We start from the raw sequence: 20,387 nt of genomic DNA, 5'->3' as shown, positions 1-20,387 counted from the left end.
ATGCTTCAAAGAGAAACACTTTATGTAAACTTAAAATATTTGGGATTTTAAAGATACTCAAATATCACACCCCCGAGAAGGGAGCCTCGGGGTCGAAAGGAAGCGTCACCCAAGAGACAGTCGGGAGCAGCTGTTCTGGGCGAGGAAGCGGCTTTCCACTCAGGATGACAGAAAAGAATCCTAACAAAATAGACACAAGGAAATAAGCCCAAAGAAAGGGCTGGAGAGAAAACATCAAGAGGAAAATGGAAAATAATAAAACAGAGAGAGGTATGGTGGTCTCACAAAACAGATAACTTCTTGTATAAAAAGACAAAGACGTCGCTTCGAATCTTATCAAGAATTGAAACAGTAGCAGGAGCATAAAAGCGGATGCAGCTGAGCACGGCGGCAGCACACTCCCCTAATTATAGTCACAGCTATCATTATTTTATAATTATCTGATTGAAAGCTCCCAATGTTATCTATAAAATTGTAGGGAAGGGAAAGAAAGATTACAGGTTAACAAGATAATTTAGATGAAAATGCATACACACACACACACACACACACACACACATACACACACACACATACATAATACACATACACACAACAGAGAGAGAGAGGAGAGAGGGAGCAAATTAAACACACACCATCTAAGTAGAGTTTACCCAGAAGTCAGTATTTTAAAAAAAATCTAGTAACTTTATGATCACTTCAGCAAAATTTATGATCACCTCAGCGGGGAAAAAAAACAAGCAAGCAAACAAACAAAAACAAAAAAGAAAACACCAGAAAATTATCTAGTAATGTTAAAAATCCATAATGTTTAAGAAAAGTAGAAATTAGGGAAACTTTTGTTGACAATGTATGTATCTATTAAAAAGATATGGAAAAAGCCCTTCACATTTTGTGGCGCATTAGCATACTCCCAAGCCAGGTACGTGAACGAGTACTGCCCACTAACACTGCTGAAAACGGCAGTTCTTGTTTGTGGGGGGCTCAAGATTTTAATGTTATCATTTCTTGTAGAATAACATTTAAATTTGGTGAATTTTTTGCTGGATAGCCAATGATATTTTCCTGACTCTTGACAAGATAATTCTAAAATCCATACAAAATAGCCATATGCAAGAAAAACATTTAGAACAAAGAGGAGCACTGTCTGCAACTATCCAGTGAGAAGAGTTGTGTCATTGCTCCCAAGAAAGGCAAAGAAATTAGTAGCACAGAATATATATGCTCATGAATGTGTGAGTCATGAGAATGCACATGTGAGAATTTGACATTTCATGTAAGAGGCATTGAAGTTTGAGGGAATTTGGAGAACAATCAATTTATTTGAGGATTTTGAAACCTATTTCTTAACGTTGGTGTCTTGCACACACATGCAACATACATTGCATATGCTGTATTACCAACTGCACTGAATAGTGTACCTCAGACATTTCAATCTGTTTTCTAATCATCTTCCTGTGGCTATTAGATGTGGCCGGTTTGTAGTGGTGGCACCCCTGTATCTTCTGACCCTTAAGCCTGTCTCTTGGTGTAGTGATTCTGATGACATAGAGTTTGGACTTCTGCATTTAAGAACTGTTTCTTGGCTTGAAGAGTCATCTTTTCCTTGAATTCTATATCCTCCCATGCCACTAGTGTGTCCATTTATAAGGAAAGGGGGGGCCTAGGAAGGCTGTGTGTGTGTCTGTGTGTGCGTGTGTCTGTGTGTGTCAGTCTGTGTGTGCATGCATGTGTGTCTGTGTGTGTTTTTGCATGCATGTGTGTCTCTGTGTGTGTGTGTGCATGTGTGTGTCTCTCTGTGTGTTTTTGTGTCTGTCTCTGTATCTCTGTGTGTGTCAGACTGTGTGTGCATGAATGTGTGTAAATGTGTGTCTCTCTCTCTGTGTTTTTGTACCTGTCTCTGTCTCTGTCTCTGTGTGTGTGTCTGTCTCTCTCTATGCGTAGGCTGTCAGCTTCCGCATTACCTGTAAAGGTTTTGATGGTACCCTGCTGTACCAGCCTGTAGACCTGGAAGACCCCTTTCTTGTTTTTGACTCAGGTCCTTTTGTGGCTGAAGGTGGGAACTGATCTCAGTGTCAGCTTCTTTCCCAGTTCTGGAAAGCTTCTCCTCTTTACACAGAACATTCTATACTTTCATGAGGACGTACTTAAGTGAGTTTTTAACATGTTCCTTTCCTTTCTGGTTACTTAGATAGCCTGATTCAGTTTAAATATATGTCCACATTATCAAATCTAAGACAAAACAAATAAACAAAACTTGGAAGTTGGCACATTGTATTTTTTCTTTTTCCTTAATAGTCTGGTTAAAGGTTGATCAGTTCCCTTCAACTTTCAAAAAAACAAAACAAAACAAAACAAAACAAAAAACCCAGCAATAAATTCTATTTATTTTCTCAAATGTTTTCTGCTCTTATTTTAATATTTCTCCGTATTAACTTTAAATCTATTTTTATTTTTTTTAGTTTTATAAAAAGGAAGCTCAAAATAACAAAGCAAATCAGAAAAATTTGCAGCAAAGAAAAGGAAAAACAGGCATTTCAAAATGTACATGATACAGTTGGGGTGGAGCTTAAAGGGAAATCCATAGCACTAGAATGATCATATATAAAAAGTAAAATACATAAAGGGGGAGGGACAAAGCGAGGGAGGGAAAGTGGGAGGAAGTGGGAGGAAGGAAAAGGAAGGAAGGATAGTGGGTGCGGGGTCTAGTGCCATCTTGCAAATTCTTGGAGGAGTCTGGAATCTGGCCTCTAATGCGTGTCATCCATTTTCTCCCCAGATTAGCCCCCTGCATTCTTCACGCTTGCTCACGGCCAACTGTCTCCCTGTGCATGTGCATACAGTGTATAGAAATACCTAAAACAGTATAAAAACCCTGCTACACACAGTATTTTATTCCTCTTTTCGATAAATAGTAATATAATTACTTAGAACTGTTCTATGAGACCCTTTCTCTCACTTTAAAGAGGCTGAGTTAGAGGAGGTTAAATGAATTATCCAAAGGCAACCAGTTCTTTGTGAGCGTAAAGCTGAAAGCTAAGTATCGAGTCTGGGCTTAAAGTCTGCTCTACTCCGTAAACTTCCCAGTCCTGAGCCTTACTGAACACAATGAACTCTTTTGTATTCTACTGTATGAACTCTCTTTTTATTTTAAAATGCTGGCTGTGATCCCCAAACTAATGGGTCACAACTACTGCTCTCTAATGGGACACAATCTATAGTTTATTAAATATTAATACTCGGGGAAATAAAGTACATGATTATGGTGATCCACAGCTGTTCAGAGAGCAGCAACAAGCACTTGGAATTCTACTGTGTGGGTGATGTGGGGTAAAGGCAGCCTCACACAGGGAGGAAAGGGAAAGCTCCTAAGTACATGAGGCATGAGAGGGAATGGTGGGCCTTCCGGGCACAGCACAGGTACCCAGTTCACAGATTCACCACCAGTTAGGAGCTGTGGTCCTCATCAATACCTCCTCCATCCTGTCGGAGCATGTCCAAGAAACAAAATGGCAGCGGGGTGCTGGAAGTGCTGCGAGAGGGCTACAGAAGAGCCGCAGATGCCGGCTACAGAAGAGCCATTTGACACACAAGAACCATGGTACAGTCTAGGGCAAGAATGGCAGTGCCTTGGCATGGGAGAGGAGAAGGAGGGCACTCGGTAAAGGCCTGGCTGACTCCAGAGCCAGGACTCAAGTTCACTCTTGTCTCCATTATCTGGCTTGGTCAAGAAACGGAATATCCCTGGACTTTTATTCTTGCTTATAAATGGAACTGGAAGATAGTTTTTTTTCTAGGATTAAAAGAATTTTTACAGATGACATACATGAAACAATACCTGAAACATTTTACCATAGCTCTTATTATTTTTACAACAAAAATTTCAAAGTGGGAATGGAAGGGATTAACTGGAAAGGCTTAAGTAAGAGCAGCCTGACTTAAAAGGTTATTTATTGAGTGCCTACTGTGTGCTGCATATTGTTGGAGGAACTGGGGAATAAGACATGGCACCAGCTGCTCAGGTGGGTTCAGAAGAGTCAGCATCTCTTTCTTCCCTTATTTATTCCCATATCCATTCTATCATAATCTCTGATCAGCTTGTCATCTACTTCTTCCTTTATTTATTCCCATATCCATTCTATCATATTCTAAATAAGATCACTTCTTATAATCTCCTTTATTCCCACCCTGGTCAAGCACTCAAAGTAAGTCATGCACAGGGCAGAGCAGTCTTGAGTGCACATTGAAGTGACGCTACCTCACATCATTTCCTTGTAGAAAATACAGCAAAAACTTCCCAGTATATTTAGAATAAAAGTTAGTCTCCTCACAAAGTCTTCTGACCAGTAACATTTGATCCCTCAAGAAATGGAATGAGAAAAAAGTCTGCACAAAAGAAATTTGGAAAAATTCTTCCTCACTGATCACCTAAGAATTTTGGAAGATACTATAGTGATTAATTAGTCAATTTATAAATGACTAAATGCATATATAATTCATTAGTTTTAATTAATTCAAGGACATTTTATTAGACTTAATTAATTTAAGGGCTAGAGATCAACTCTGGTTAATTTCCAAACAACCAAAGTCTTACATACCAAAAGCTGGAGTAGAACAAACACCAGTAAATGAAAGCAGTGTTGCAGTTTTCTGAAGATGTATTTATTGCCCCTTTCCTGTCTCTGGACCAGGGAAGGGGACAAAGAGACGTTCAGTTCCTAACTTTACTTCACGCACGTGTGATGGGAGCACCCTGAGAACCGTGTCTTGCATACCATCATCTCTGCCCTGCCAGTGGATTCCAGGACATCTTAGCCTTGCAGTGGTGGCTGACCCCTTGGGTGGACTCTGCAGATTGATAGTTCAGTGTTAAGCTTCTTGCTCATTGGGTTTGATCATCTAAATAGGAAAAACAGGTTTCTGTGGAAAATGACATAATCAAGTTTATTCAATGAAAACCCCTCTAATTTCACATAATTCCTAAGTGCCTTGGCCAACGATGGATTTGCACTCTAACTGACAGTAACATACATGAGCCATTGTTAGATTTTTAAAGGATGTTGGTTAGCCTAACTCTCACACCTGAGTTAGTGGGGCACTTTACTAGAAAAAGGACTGCTGAGTTTTGCCTGGGTAAGTGGATTATGAAGAAGACAAGGATATATCTCCCTATTTCTGGGTGTTCTGGGTGTGTTTAATTTTAAGATACTTGTTAACCTGAAGAAAATGGTCAAAATTTATTGCATGATTTTTGTGTGATATGTAGAAAATTAATATCAGCTAAAGGCCAAGTCTAAGGATACATATTTACACACAGACCAATATACACATGTTTACAAATATACTACACATGTGTGTATCTTGATAATTATATTCCAGATGAAGGGAAGTTGAACATTTCTAAATAATCTAATTAAAAACCAAAGGAAAAAGTATCACCTTAATTTTCTTCTTTTCATCATTTCTCGTAGTTAGACATTAAACTTTTTCCCACAAAAGAATGTGCTTTTAAAACAGACAGACAGACAGACAGACAGAAGACACACACACACACACACACACACACACACACACACACACACACACACACAACTGCACTGACTAGGAAAGACTTGATCTAGCCATTTCTGTGGAGACTCCAAGTATGCAGAAGCATCCTTGTGAGCCTATAGCTTTAAGCACTGAGAATTTCAGCAGTTATTATAATAACATCCCCACTTTCTAACATAAAACACAGCATGGCAAATGTGTGGGCTTAGAGATTGATATTTTTATGAATGCTGTAATATCAATATTTTAGGGATTGTTTTTCAACCATAACAGAAATCTAAAAGGTTGTGAATAGTTTTGAGTCTTCCCTGTTTTAATACTGACAGAATACAATATCAAAGACGAACCTCACTTAACACCATCATACAACCATTTACTCGGCAACTGACTACTTTAGACGTGTTAATTTGCTAACTTCCTTAGAGACTCCATTATTTTACAATCAGAGCACAGTGTTTTAGAGGAAAACAAAGTGATTTCACAAAAGCAGACAATAATGAACAGGCCAGAGGATGAACACACCTGGAGGAGATTAAATTTCCACAGAATGCTCTGAACAGTTAGATCTGGACTACACACTGTCTGCTCTCGACATCTGTCTAGAGCACCTGGCCACTGTGCAAACCCCAGACCTCCATATCTGGCAGATCTGGAAAGACTGTCTAGAAGGCTCTGAGATTCCAGAGGAAAGTTCCTCAGTGAAATGCTAATTTATTATGAACCACAGAGTTCCACAACTCAGAATGAAGCAGGAAGGGGCTTTTAAGTAATTTTTACACTGGCCCTCACTGAACCCAGAGTTTTCTAGTTTATCCAGGTTGGCTGGCCAGGGGCTCCAGGGATTCTTCCCACAGGGACTGAAGGTGTGGGTGCCACATCTGGCTTTCCCTAGGTGCTGGGGTTCTGAACTCAGGTCCTCATGCTTGCGCACCAAGCTCCTTACCAACTGAGCTGCCACCCCAGCCCTGGTTCTTGGTTTGTTACAGTGTAAAGTTGCTGGATGAGGTAACAGATAGTCCACAAATATCTTGCAGATGAGGCTCCAAGTCAGATACCCCCAAAGAAAGCAGCATTTCAGGAATCACGTGAGCCTCAAGCTACCTTCTTTGTCCACATGCTGGGGCTCCCAAATTGAAACAGAAAATAATACAGAGCAGATTAACATTATCTGTGCCCAAATGATTTTGCTCATTTGTATTTTCACATACAATGTTACAAAAACTGCCCCCCCAATTTTATTTGAATCTATAAATTGCAATTTTATTTCTTAGCTTCTCAGAGCAATTAAGACATGATAATACATGATATTTTAAGTGCTTTTAGAAAAACAAGATTGTAATCTGATAATATACATAATTAAAAATCCAAAGTGCACCAAGGGTTCTGGTTTACCAATTTCCAGCAGTTAAAGATCAGTTAAAACAATATCAGTAAACCTATCATGTAGACCTTATGTAATAAAGTTGAATCACTGTCAAGTGCAAATGTAGAGTATATTATTTTGAATAATGCAATATCTAAGATATAGCAAAAAAGGGCACATTTAACAACTAATAAAATAGAGACTGGGGCAGCAGCTCAGCAGTAGGAGTGCTGGCTGCCCTTGCAGGGAATCCAGGTCTGCTCCCAGCACCCACAATGCAATGGGTGCCTCTCACAATGGGTGCTTTTCAACCATCTGCAACCCAGCTGCAGGAGGTCCAAAGTCACAGTGCCCTACACACACACACACACACACACACACACACACACACACACACACACATTTAAAAAAAAGCTGGGTATGGTGGTGTGTGCTTTGAAAAATGGAGGCAGACCAGTCAAGAGTTCAAAGCCATCTTCAGCTTCAGAGTGAGTTCAAGGCCAGCTGGATGTCTCAGAACTAGGATCATGTCACTGACGACGATACCACATACTTTGCTTGCAAGGTATAAAGAAACCCAGCAGGAACTGATCTGGAAGCTTCCTCCCTATCTTCATAATCCTGGAAAGTTCTACACAGGCTGTTGGGGAAGATGGGTGTCAGTGGTCTTATCCAGCTGGAAACCCTGTGATTGACAATATCAACCCATTAAGCAAAATGAGTGTGATGAGGGTAACTAACCACTATCTGACTGGTGGTGTGGTCTGCTCTACAAGAGGGAATTTATTCCTGGTACTGCAAAAAACCTGGTACTAATTAAAAACCCATGCCTGAAAATGCCTTAGGCCCTCAGGGTAAGCTTAGTACTGTTGATTAGCTAGATGGTCATGGTCCCAAACTACCTTCTAAATAGTCATGTTTATCCCCATAGACCAATGCTTCTCTTTGCAATGAATTCATGGTGAATGCAGAGGCACATAGCCACTCAGTGTGCGATGGCTAAGTAACAGTTGAATGATCAACACTGAACAAAATGTTTATACTCTCTCTAAGGCTTAGCGAGGGTGAAATGGCAGAAGATGGAGCAGAACAAACCTTAGAGCCAGAACAGAAGAAGGACCATGCCATTTTGTCTTCTGGGCATGGCAAAGTTAGTCAATGCAGTCATAACCTCACAGCAGCTATGGTTGCTTGCAATGGGACAACACAAGATTGTGCCCCTCAACAGTTGCTCATGGGAGAGTTTAAAGGACTCTATCCTTTCTCCATGAACTATTGGCCATTGGTGAATTTTGGGGGGGAGGGATATCATTGTCTTCAGTTGTGTGCCCACTGAGAAGCCTCCAGGCTTCCGCTACAGTTCCAGAGCCAAGGTCCCACACGATCCTGGGAAAACACAGTAACTCTCAAACAAAACAACTGAAATTCCTTCTGTATATTGCTGTGGGATGTTCTGTATATCAAATGTGTTGCTCTGATTGGTTAATAAACAAAACACTGATTGGCCAGTAGTCAGGCAGGAAGTTTAAGCGGGACAAGCAGAAAAGAGAATTCAGGGAAATGAAAGGCTGAGGCAGAGAGACGCTGCCAGCCGCCGCCATGAAAAGCAAGATGTAAGGTACTGGTAAGCCACAAGCCACGTGGCAACTTATAGATGAATAGAAATGGGATAATTTAAGATATAAGGACTAGATAACAAGAAGCCTGAGCCACTAGGTCAAACAGGTTAAATAATATAAGCGTCTGTGTGTTTATTTGATAAGTGGGCTGCAGGACTGCCAGGGCTTGGTGGGGGCTGGAGAGAAGCTCTCCAGCTACAGTATATGTAGATTAGGTTAGGCTCAAAGTCCTTGCTTTTGAACCATTCTACCCATTCCAGAGCAAAACAAGTGGCATTTGACCCTCTACTGGATTTCTCTAGTAACAATTGTTCAGTTTTTCTGCTTTAGTACTTTTTAAACCGTATTAGGAAATGGGAAAGAGATCCTAAGGACAGGCACATTCAAATACCACATGATAAGAAGTACATCAGCAATAAAGCCACACTGCAAGGGCAGATGGGGCCAAAGGAGGACCATCCAGTCAGAAGCCAGCAAAGCTGAAGCTACACCCAGCTTCAGGCCAGCTGAGTTTAAATGCATCACAGAAGCAATGAGATGCTCTTTAGAAAGTTTTAGAGAAAGGAGTGTCTTCATCAATTTTTTTTTTTTTTTTTTGAGTTTCACTAGATTTGGTAGAAACAGAATACCCAAGAGTACTCCAGAGTAGGAAGAGCACCTAGAAGATTGCGTTGGAGACCTTGGCAAGTCTGGGGTAGGCAATGGCTCAGGAGATATTTTAACCTTGCATTTGATGGAGGGCATGGTAAAGGTAAAGGCTGCCTTGGGGAAAGGTTATAGGGAGAATCCTGGAGTGGGGTGTGGGAGAGGAGCATCAGAGAACCTAGACTTAGTTTCAAGTTGCTGTAACCTTGAGATGTGTATTCTGTAACATCAAGGCGGCAGGTGAATGTAAAACTTGGGAGCCTGGAGAGCTCAGTGCTGGATTTGCCAGTGTAGCAGCTATGATATTGCTGCTAATGTTTCCAGCTAGGACTGCATCCATTGAGAAGATGGCTGTAGAAGCAGGCCTAGGATAGAACCTTTAGCTTTCTTTCCACTGAGACTTTGAAAACAGAGATGCAGTCATCAAAGGAGGCTGAGGTGATGAGGTCTGGAGGAAAATCATCCAACAAGACATCCCAGAAGCCACAAGAACAAAACAAAAGTGGTGTACACCACCAAATGCAGAGAAGGCGGTCCTCAAGATGAGACAGAGGGAGAACTTTCAGGTGTGGTAGAGAGGAATCGTGCCAAGGAAAAGGAGAGACATTGCTAAGTGCAGCCACTACAAATGCACTGGAAAAAATATTTACACGATGCTCATGCTTGCTGCAAAAGATGGGTGTGAGAGAGAGAGAAAGCACTTGCATAAGAAGACCAGAAATATTAACAGAGGTTTGAACACTAGTACTGTTGATTCAATGGAGAGGAAGGACTTGCCAGTATACTGAAGGAGCGGGTGGGAGGCAGTGAGATGGAAGGATCAAGGAGTACTTAGAACAAGAGTGGGACCTCCCCCTCACCACAGCCAGGAAAGCCACAGTGTATACATTGAGATGCATGTGGGCTGCCATATTTGGAGGCATGTGATAAGAGGTCATTTGGAGACAAGACAAAGAACCTAGCCTATTAGGGGATACTAAATCTAGTGTGTATTAAGTGTCTTAGTGAGTATATACAAATATTGTAGCAGTAGAGGGGAGGGTTTGAGGCATATCTTACATGGTGCTTTACCTGCTTGAACACTGATTTTTGAGTCACTGTGCATTAAACCCTGCATGCTGGTTATCACTGACTTATTGGTCCGATCACTTTATTGTGCTAACCACATATATATATTGCTTGACAAGTTTCATCCAGCTGTCTCTGTCCTTTCTGCTTTACCCTTGGCCTCTGGGCTGCACTACACAGTACATCAGCAGCACTCATCCATTCTATATCTGTCTGGTGCACATAGGTCTTAATATCTCCAATACATGTTAAGACTTTGGGATAGGGTCAACTATCTTACAGTAAATTATCACTGACTCTCCCAATGTGAAAAATCTCATATTAGATATGAGGTAAGTATTTAGTACCTGTTTGTTGACCAATTTATCTTTTTATAGTTGAATGGCTAATAAAACGTTTTATGCAGCAATTCCTCCGCTAATAGAATATGCACAATTCTTCTTGGCACCTGCTGGGCATTTCTGGGAGATGCTGAAACCATTCATCAATTTTCTCCTTTATGTGTTATTCAATTAGTTTGTCTAGGGTGCAGTAGTCTAGAATGAGTATCAATCAAGAGCATAATAGCAAGTTGTGTGCGAGCTCTCTCCATACTAATGGTCTGCATTAAGTGTCTCGCAAAAAGGGCTTTTGTGCAGATAAGATTAGATTCTTGAGTCACATGCATGGTCTGCTTTTAGGAGAATGCAATACGGAAGAATTACTCAATGCTACCGTTTTCTGTAACATGGTGATGAATTTGAAATCAATTTGGTGATGTTCTTAGTGAATATATATTATTACTATAATTAGAGAAAAGTCATAAACATAGTCTATCTTGTACTTTCTTGGATTGAATAGTCTGCCCTGAGTGCTTAGGTGCACAGAATTTAGTTTGTTATCTTAATTCTTAACACTTAAGGCCAACTAAGTTATTTGGACAGAATTATATTTAAGTCAGCATGCAAGTACTATTTATATGTATTTCTTACATTTAGTAACCACAATATCCTACAATAATGACCTCTAATTTTTTTCAACAGGTTGCCGAGGCAAGCCAATGAGTCATCGATCCAAATAACATTTAATCAAACATCCTGATTGTAAAGGGCACTCTTTAGAACAGCTTTGTGGAAATAAGTAACATTAATTATTATAATTTTAAAAGTTATTTTTAGACAGGTTCTTAAGGTAGCCCAGATAATCCTCCAATTCTCTATGTAGCAAAGAATGAATTTGAACCCCTGATCCTCATGCCTTTGCCTACTGAGTGCTGGGATTTACAGGCATGTGTCTCCCACCATGCCTGGTTTATGTTGGCTGGTGATCGAACCTAGAGCTTCATGCATGCTAGGCACTCACTCTGTCAACTGAGCTATCCCCCATTCCAATTATTATACAAGTTTACCATTCTATGCTGGAGCTATTGACAAGATGAGCTATTTTGTTTCTCTATGCAATACTCACATTGGCAACGATTAAATAAAACATATTAAGAGACAAAATTTTACAGTGTATGAACCTATGATAAAAAACATTAGGCATATTTCTTGATTGAATTAGCATTAAGCTAAATGCTGGTGGAATCTTTTAAAAATGTATGCATTAAACATTACAGTAGAAATCTAGTGAATATAGTGTGATACATGGAACCCTTCGGAGATACCAATTTTCAATGCTTGTGTCTAAAGACTAAACCTGGCTAAGAGCAGCTTAAGCCTCTCCAGTCCTTCTTTAAGGTGTCTCTCTATCCCTCTAACATATGTGGGTTTTTTTTTCTTTTTTCATACTGCTATTCGTCCCATAGATTAGATTCTGGTTAATGATAAAATAGCAGTGTTTATACTGTTCATTAAAAGAATAAATCCAGACAACTTGGAAATAATTTTACATTTAACAACAAACTGCTATTCATTGAGTCTTTTGAGGGTTATACCACTAAGAATTATTTTTTTATTTTTTAATCACCAATAAAAAATATACATCTTTTTCTGAAAATTCTTTTCTTCCCCACAGAGGCAACATCCCCTAAAACGGAGATTAATAAGCAATTGATGGCTCAGACTTAACTCAATATTGCAAATGTGCTAGTATAATATCTTGCTAAATATAAAAATTTTGAGAGCCAAAAAAATTAGACTTTGATGTGTGTAAGATCAATAGACGTGACTTATCACTATTTAATATCAGTTTTAATTTTTAAATGCCATGTTCCAGTGGAAAAAAGTTTACTGCATGGGAAAATTGAAATTCCAAGAAAGAATCCAGACAAAAGAAACAAACTTTATATTAAAGTGCCGTTAAGAGGGTCAGACTTACGCAGCAACCTCTTCCTTTGACAGTCCTTTGAAATTCTGCTCCAGGTAATGATCTATGTCATCTTTCTCTTTGATCAACTGAGCTCTAAATGAAATGGAAAGAAATAATAAAGTACTGTCTGACCAAGTTGAAAAGCTTCCAAACACAGAAAAAATGCTTCCAGGAGAGAAGCTGTGTTCCGCGGACAGTGGTGTCTGTGGTGAACGGAACCACCAAAGCTGTATGTAACCTTAAGTTGTTTGGATCATTTCAAAAAATGTGAAGGTAAGAAGATAAGGAAGAGTAGATCTAGTGAATAAAGGGAGACGTGTCAACATATTGCAACACTTCCACCTCATTGTGGAATTTGCAGTTCAACCCTCACTATTTTCTTTGGTACAAGACCTTGAGTCAAGAACTACTGCTTGATACAAATGTGTTAAACATGTGTGTTCCAAACATTAGCACAGTTTTCCCTGGAATTTTTTCCCACTTGTTCTATTTGTTTTGCTTTTGTTTTTCATAAACTCTCGCTTGGCACCTAGTCCTTATCAACCGCCTGCCTCAGTCTTTGAGCACTGATCAATTGCAAGTGTGCCCCATCATGCCCTACTAAGAACTTGCTTGTGGGTGTTTTTCCTTATAGCACACATAAATCTCAAATTGTTGAGATTCAAGATGCAAAAAACTTAAAAGAGACTATTGGAAAATGTCTCCATTATTAACACCTTCTATATTTGTAAAAACAAATATGCATTAAGTTCTCAGAACCCAGTGTGTATGGCACTAAACATCCCCAAATAGTCATGTTTTACTTACAGAATTTTTGTTAAAGAAGGTTTGTAAAAGTGTTTCCCTAAATAATAAGATTCTTTAATAAGATTCTTTTTAAAAAATTCCATTTGATTTTAGGGAAGTGACAATCAGTTGTATTTATTGCTCACTTCGAAAATAATATGTAATTTTAACCACTGAAAAAAAGCCAAACAGAACAAGTTTTTTGAATTTTGTAAATATTTCAAAAATTAAAGAACATATACATGAATGTATGCATACACTATTGAAAGATTTCTTAGCTTCCTAAAACCAAGTATTTGATTTGCAATTTTAAAAGAATGTTTGTGTTGGTTTGGTTATGAATTTGCTTTGGTCCAGGGGCTTTGTCTTTCTAAGAAATACTAAAAATGATATATGAGAACAAAGAAATCTTTTAACAATTTGATTGTTATACTTTGCAGGAATTGACACAAATGTACAAAAAGAAAATAGCCAAAGGTACATATGCAAATTGTTTCTAGGTATAAGCAATATGTGTATTTCTAAAAGTCAATACACTGACAAATGGAAGCTTCAAAGTATTTCAGTATCTGTTAATATTCATAAGTATGATAAATGCATCAATTTCTTCTTCTGCATTTTGTGACAATTCCAGTAGCTTGGTAGCCGTTCCTCAGCAGCAGCAGTATGGGAATGCATTTTCAGATTCCATTTCATTTCCCAAGCTATATCTTGCCTGTCAATCTACCTTACTAGGAAGCATGCATCCTATTAGGACACAGTTCTCCAAAACAAAAGTCGTGTTTGAGACTTTGTGAGCTAAAAGCCATGTATGTTTTCATCCAAAGCTTCTGCTTTATTCCCTCTGTGTCTATTTTAAAAAGAAAACATCTTGAAACTCTGTAGAAAACATAAAATAATTTCACAAGAAATAAAATAATGACCACCAGCTTGGCAAAACCTGGTTATATTTGAGTGAGGCTCATTAAGACTTTTTAAACAGTGAATTTGAATATTTGACTAGAACAATGTATTATATCTTTTCTTTACACAATTGCAATTTTTAAGATGTGCTATTGACATCCACGACTTCAGGAATTATACCTTGTAGGATGAAAAAGAAGTAGGGATGCATACCTTGGAACTGTTACTGAAGAGCATGGCAGCTTCTGTCTGGCTAAGACTGTAAGCTTTTTACTCGTCACAGGAATTGGGGGAAAGGTGGCCATTGGGGACTGCAAAATGTAAGCAGAAATGGCTGCTTTAAAAGGATAAATCTTTAAAGAATCCATGAAGATAAGACATTATTAGCAGTGTATTATGTGTTGTCTGAGATGAGGATACCTCTATATGTCGAGCTATTGTTTTTGTAGCTACTGAGAGAGTTATTTCCACAGGCTGCATCTCTCATTCTCTTCTACTGTCTGTCTTTTGGACAATGTTCTGTATCTCTACCCCAAAATGATTTAGGAGAAAAATCCATAAATGGATTTTTGATGGTTCAGCTTTGTAAATAGTTCTGTTAAGGGACATGGTTGCAATGCAAGAATAAAGTCTCTGGACAGTTGTGGGTTCCAGGATTCATGCTTTTCTTTTCTGTTACAATCAACATTTGAGAATATGTCACACTTTGCTATTCTCTAGCAACCTCAACGCTCACAAATAGAGGCTTCCCTTTAAAGTGATAGATGCTGAGACTGATTCTCAGTGAAGAGGCAGCCTCCTCGAGGAGGCAGATACTAAAAGACATTAGACAGCAAATCACTTCAAAATGGTTTTAAAAGTCGCTTAAAAACCACTTTTCCTCTCATACCTTAAATGTGTCAAGAATTTGGATAGAGTGTAAAAGAGGTAGCTTTGTTTTTTTAACCCCAAACCATTGAGACCTCTTCTGTATGTTTAGAAGCTCATGAACCCACTCATTATCTGGTGGTAAGGGCTACTAGCTGGGACCCCAAAGAGCTGTCTTCCAGAGCTCATGCATGTAGTGTGGTCATATACATTGGGTTTTCTCATTGTACAGGAGTCTTAGGATTTCTTAGGGACAACACAGGGCTCCAAAGGCAAGTACCCCTCTTAGGCTGGGCCCATAGTCCTCATAGCATCACTTCCTGTAGTGACAAACCTGTTCAGATCCAGGCCATGTAAATACAGAACCATCTACCTGAGGGAGATTGTTAGTCACACTTCAAGAAGAGAATGGGGCAGGGGCATTATGCCATAGTTGTGAGCAAATTATTGGAACTTTGTCCCCAAAGAAAACAAGGTGGGGCAGGTGGTAGTGGCACATGCCTTTAGTCCCAGCACTTAGGAGCAGAGTCAGGTGGATCTCTGAGTTTGAGGTGAGCCTGGTCTACAAAGTGAGTTCCTGGACAGCCAGAACTACACAGAGAAACCTTGTTTCAAAGAAGAAAAGAAAAGAAAAGAAAAGTAAGCTAGGTGGGTCCTGGTGTCTGGAGGACCTACAGTAAGAGACAGTGTCCACTCTGGCAAGGCTCTCAGTTGCAGAGTCCGCCTTCCACTTAACTAGAGAGATATTCAAAAGGGCAGATGCTCCTGATGCCATCATTGCCACGTGCACTAGTGTTGACTCCTACCCTTCATCAACTCCCTGGAAGGCTGCATCTAAGCTTCAGATCACGCCTCACCAGCAGTTTACACCTGTGTGATCTGTAATAAAACTCTCAAGTTAGGCCTTGCATGGTCAACAGATTATTCACTGAGCCACAACTTTGTGATGGGCATTGTCCTGGGTGCTGAAGACACAACATCCAGCAGAAAGCCCAAAGATCTCTGATCTCATGGAGTTTCCATTAGGAGAGTGGATATTGAGTAAAGCAGACACCAGCTACATAAGCAAAGTAAAAAGACCACGCCATGGCAATAAAAAGGCTCGATAGGAAACATACACCACAAATACTAAGCTATAGTGGAGGGTAAATGCAAGAAGGCAATGAAGTTAAAATTTAGGGAGGCAGAGTCTTGAAGTTGCTGTAGACATGAGATTGACTTGGGTACTCTCTCTACTGTAGATTGTCCAGTTATCAGGATCCACCCTGTTTCCTTTGGGGTGAAATAATCTCAGCTTCACTTTGAAAAGTAGCTTCTTCTGAGGTCATAGGGGAAAGAATGCTGGGTTGCAGAAAGCCTGCTCTGGAGGCTTCTGTGAATCTGGCAGGAGAGGTCAGTAGGAAGAAGTAGAGCTGAGAGATGTAGTCAAACCATCCACAACAGTGGAGTGCTACAATAGCATGGCATTATGGGACTGCGTATGGGTAGAGGAAACACTACAATTTGAAGGAAATCTTATGAAAGTCAATATTGATAGCATTGGTCTCATGTTCCTAAAAAAGGATTATCACATTGGACTAAAATTTTTTGCATAATTAAAGAGATAATTTAAATACAGGTTAGTATTTTATTTTCGGGACACGAAAAGCCTATTACCCTGTTTATGCAGACTTGATTAATGACACGGTTCTTCACAGCCTGTGCATAATATGCAGCTAAAGTGCACAGTCTAAAGACAAAGTACTGTTTTATTCTGCAAAATAAGCAACAGAAGTGAATGTTATTACAAGGGATAACTTTATAATATAATGACTTAACTCTCTTGTAACTTAAAAAGATCTGATTTTTTTCATCAAATGTTATATCAACAAATTGGTTTATCTGGATGCTCAGAACTTATTCAATCAAAGTCTTATACATAATCTGCATTAAAAAGTTTTGACTTACATAGGGAAAACCTCATGGATGTGTTTGAAGGAACATATAAAGGCTCCCCAAACCCAATTTTCAGAAGCTTAACCCAGAATCTATGAAGCCTTTCTTCCAGAGTAGTCAGTGTTGCAGAATAAATGTGAATGAACTCCATTCAGCACATCCTGCATCCCATCAGTACACACATCGTGAGGCCCATTCTACTTTTCAGAGCATTGTAGAATGGTCACTGGAGTGAGGGAGTCTGAACAGTTGCAGAAGCCACTGAAAGATTCATGCAGAAGCTTCTCATAGGCTGGGAAAGCTCATCTACATTCAGGCAGATGGAGCAGCCTCCAGAAGCTTCAGTATGGCCAGCATACCCCATCAAGGTGCATATAACCTCGTCACCTCTCAAAGTGGCCTTCCAGTATATTATACAAAATCAAGTGAGTTAGCTGAGTTTTGCCAGGAAATACAGGCATATAATGAAATCAAATGGAAATAATATACATGGAAAAGAATGTGTCTTCTTTGTCACACAGATCAACTGCAATTTTTTTTCAAATTCTAAGTCAACGTTTCCCACCATTAAAGTTTCAGCTGCCAGTTCCTTCATTTTGCTCTCCTCTGATCTGAGAACATGAGCAGCGGGAACACCTTTACTCTTAAATTTAGTTTAATGTAAGTATTGCAAACCCTGCTGGCAAGCCTCAAGGCACAAACTCTGAATGAGGGGTGGTCAGAGCTGAATTATAAAGTGGAGAAAAAAGTTATTAACTGCATCTTGGAAAAATGTTGCTCAACCCATCTGTACTGGAAAGTTGAAGCTATGCGTTAGTGTGGATGTCTATCAGCCTCTCTCCTTGTTCTAGCCCACATCCTACTTTGCCTATGCTTTAGGCAAGAGCATTTTGTTTTTCATAATCAATGTGTGATCACCACTGTATCTATTTATACAATATATATAGTGTGTAGTTTGAATTACATCTTCATGTGGGACTTGAAATATACTCAATATTCAGTGTGATCTTGAAGCAAATTATCTTCCTAAGTAACTGTCCTCTTTCATGCCTTATAAGTATGGTCTTATTTATGCTGACATTTATGAAAGTAGGAAGCAGCTGCATTCTCACAAGTAATAGGGGCTGAGGAGAACTGAGGTAGTGGGGAAATGCCAGTATTTTTATGGAGCTATCATTTCAGGGTTTGGTTTTGTTTTTGGAGTGTCAAAAGCCTCTTGTTCACTGTCAACATGACTTGAGCCATTTTCTCATCATTCCCAGCCCTTGGTGTTTTAACCTCGACTCAGTAATAAGGAATTTAGTCCATGCCTGCTGTGCACCACCTGCCCAGGTCAGCAGCAAAAGTGGCGCCATCTCCAACCCATCGGCCATCAGGGTCTACCCCAAGAAGAAAGCTGCAGGAAGGCACTCACTCAGGAAAGGGAGAAGGAAGTTACCTCTCAGGCTGGTACCAAGATGTGCTGAGCCCCTGGAACCCAGCTAAAGCAGTGCATTAGGAGGGCCCAGGCCTCCCTCCCCTCTAGTGCCAGTGAATGGGCAGTGCTACATGTGGCACCACAGGGGCTGAGACAAAGATCAAAAGGCCGCCTGGAGCCATCCCACAGTTGGTATTCAGAAAAGGTTCAGTACATTCTTTGATCTGCTGGTTGGCACTCACATCAGCTGCGGTCACAGCCTCTACATGTGCCCCCACATACAAAGACAAATGAGAACAAGGAAGTAGAGGATGAGAGGTTTGAGAGTTCTGGGTCAGGCTGACGGTGTCCTACAGTGAGAGTTTGTTTCTGGTCCCCAAGTGGAACTTCAAAGAGTAACCCCCGTCCACTCCCCCTGTCATGTCCCCAACAGGAACGACAAAGGAGGACAGGTGACTGTGTCCACAGGGGCTGCTTAGAGAGTAACTGTGTCTGAATGACTAGATCTCCAGACCCAATCACTGTACAGTGATAACTGAGCTGAGAGAAATAAAACCAACAACTCCAGCAAACAGGTTTATTATGTATCACCAAGAGAATTTAAAATAAATATGTTTTTCCCACCAATGACACAATATCATTTTTAAGATTCAGAACACTTTATATAAGAATTCTTTTGCTATGAAAGATGAAAGAAACTATGGGATACATTCAATAGTTTATACTCCTTACAAGAGTGAGAAACAAGTTCACATAAATAAGTTTAAAATTTCTGGACACTCCTAGCACCTTGTGGTGGACAACTGGATAGGTTGTGAAGTACATAGTAATCACATATTTCCCACCTCCTGACATTTATTAGTGACTCAAAGCATCAAGTAGAAGGTAGATTATATTTCATCCAACTTACATTTGCAGATCTCTCTGGGCCCTCAGAAGCCAATCTGAAAATTCAGAAGCAAATGTAATAGCAAAGGAAAGAGAAAAAAAAAATTACTCAGTAATATAATTCCTCTGTGCTCCCCAAGCCATGAAACAAAACTCACTCAGACTGGTGAATAAGTGAATTAGTAAAAGTACTACGTACTCAGTATATATTTAAATGAACTAAAGAGTGAAACATCCCAATTAGTTGCTGTGAAACTAATAACTAAGTCAACAAAACAGCAGAAATATGTGTGTTTTGACACAGTTCAACTCAAACGTGGTTTAGGATGGTTCTTTCTCTCAGGTTTGTAAGATAGGGCTGATTTTTAACAACTGAGAACACAGAGTGCCTTCAGTTCTGTATCCACTCACCTCTGAGCAAGTCCGGTGTGCCTGTTCCCACATCTGTTTGTCTTTTCTTAACGGGCCAGGTGGTCTCGAGTCAGGAAGAGCATCTTCCGTTCCTCTAGAGAGAGGCTTGATTCTGGAGGTAGACCTGGGAAAGAAGAGCAGCTCACTCACTTAGGAGCTGAACAGGTCTCGGTCCCAGTCTTGTCCCACAAACCTGGCTCTGGGGACAATTGCAGCTGTGTCCCCTGACGAAGCTCCTGCGGGCGGCGGGTGCTGGGCGCTCTTTGGCCTCTCCCCAGGTCAGTGGCCTGGCTAGGTGCAGACTGGGGACGCCTAGAGCGTCTCCCAGGAAACAGAGGTGGCCCGGGCGGGACGGGAGGAGGCGGAGTTAGGCTAAAATGGGCTTTAGGATTGGGCAGCTCAAAGACTCTTTGAGCATGGGGGGCGGTGCTTGGAGGGGGAGGTTTGTTGATGAGTGGATGTGACTTGGGAGGAGCTGAGAGAAATCTCCACAACCCAACGACCTTGAGTTTGAGAATGCCCCTGAGTTGTTTCCTTCAGGGCATCGCTTTTTCTCAAGATTTTTCAATATTTCTCCTTTGTCCACAAGGTTGATGGAAAACCCACAGATTGGCATCTAAGATCCCCATCAACATGATGAAACTCT

The 20,387-nt window shown here is 40.1% G+C and overlaps 1 protein-coding gene across 1 annotated transcript in view; it reads right to left on the bottom strand.

Moving 5' to 3' along the window:
* The window catches only part of Ttc29 (tetratricopeptide repeat domain 29), a 202,233-nt gene extending 182,207 nt beyond the window's left edge, over positions 1–20,026 (bottom strand). The window contains exons 1-4 of the mRNA XM_036188837.1: positions 19,742–20,026; positions 19,353–19,386; positions 14,437–14,534; positions 12,544–12,627 (exon numbers count right to left, since the gene is read on the bottom strand). Coding sequence (XP_036044730.1) covers positions 12,544–12,627; positions 14,437–14,528 — 176 coding nt within the window. The 5' untranslated portion in view covers positions 14,529–14,534; positions 19,353–19,386; positions 19,742–20,026. The remainder of the gene's footprint in view (positions 1–12,543; positions 12,628–14,436; positions 14,535–19,352; positions 19,387–19,741) is intronic.
* Positions 20,027–20,387: the final 361 nt, after the last annotated feature.

Source organism: Onychomys torridus, chromosome 5 (assembly GCF_903995425.1).
Source record: "Onychomys torridus chromosome 5, mOncTor1.1, whole genome shotgun sequence".
NCBI classification, from domain to species: Eukaryota; Metazoa; Chordata; class Mammalia; order Rodentia; family Cricetidae; genus Onychomys; species Onychomys torridus.
Note: the sequence above shows the minus strand (reverse complement) of the source record. Positions and strands in the feature narration are given on the sequence as shown.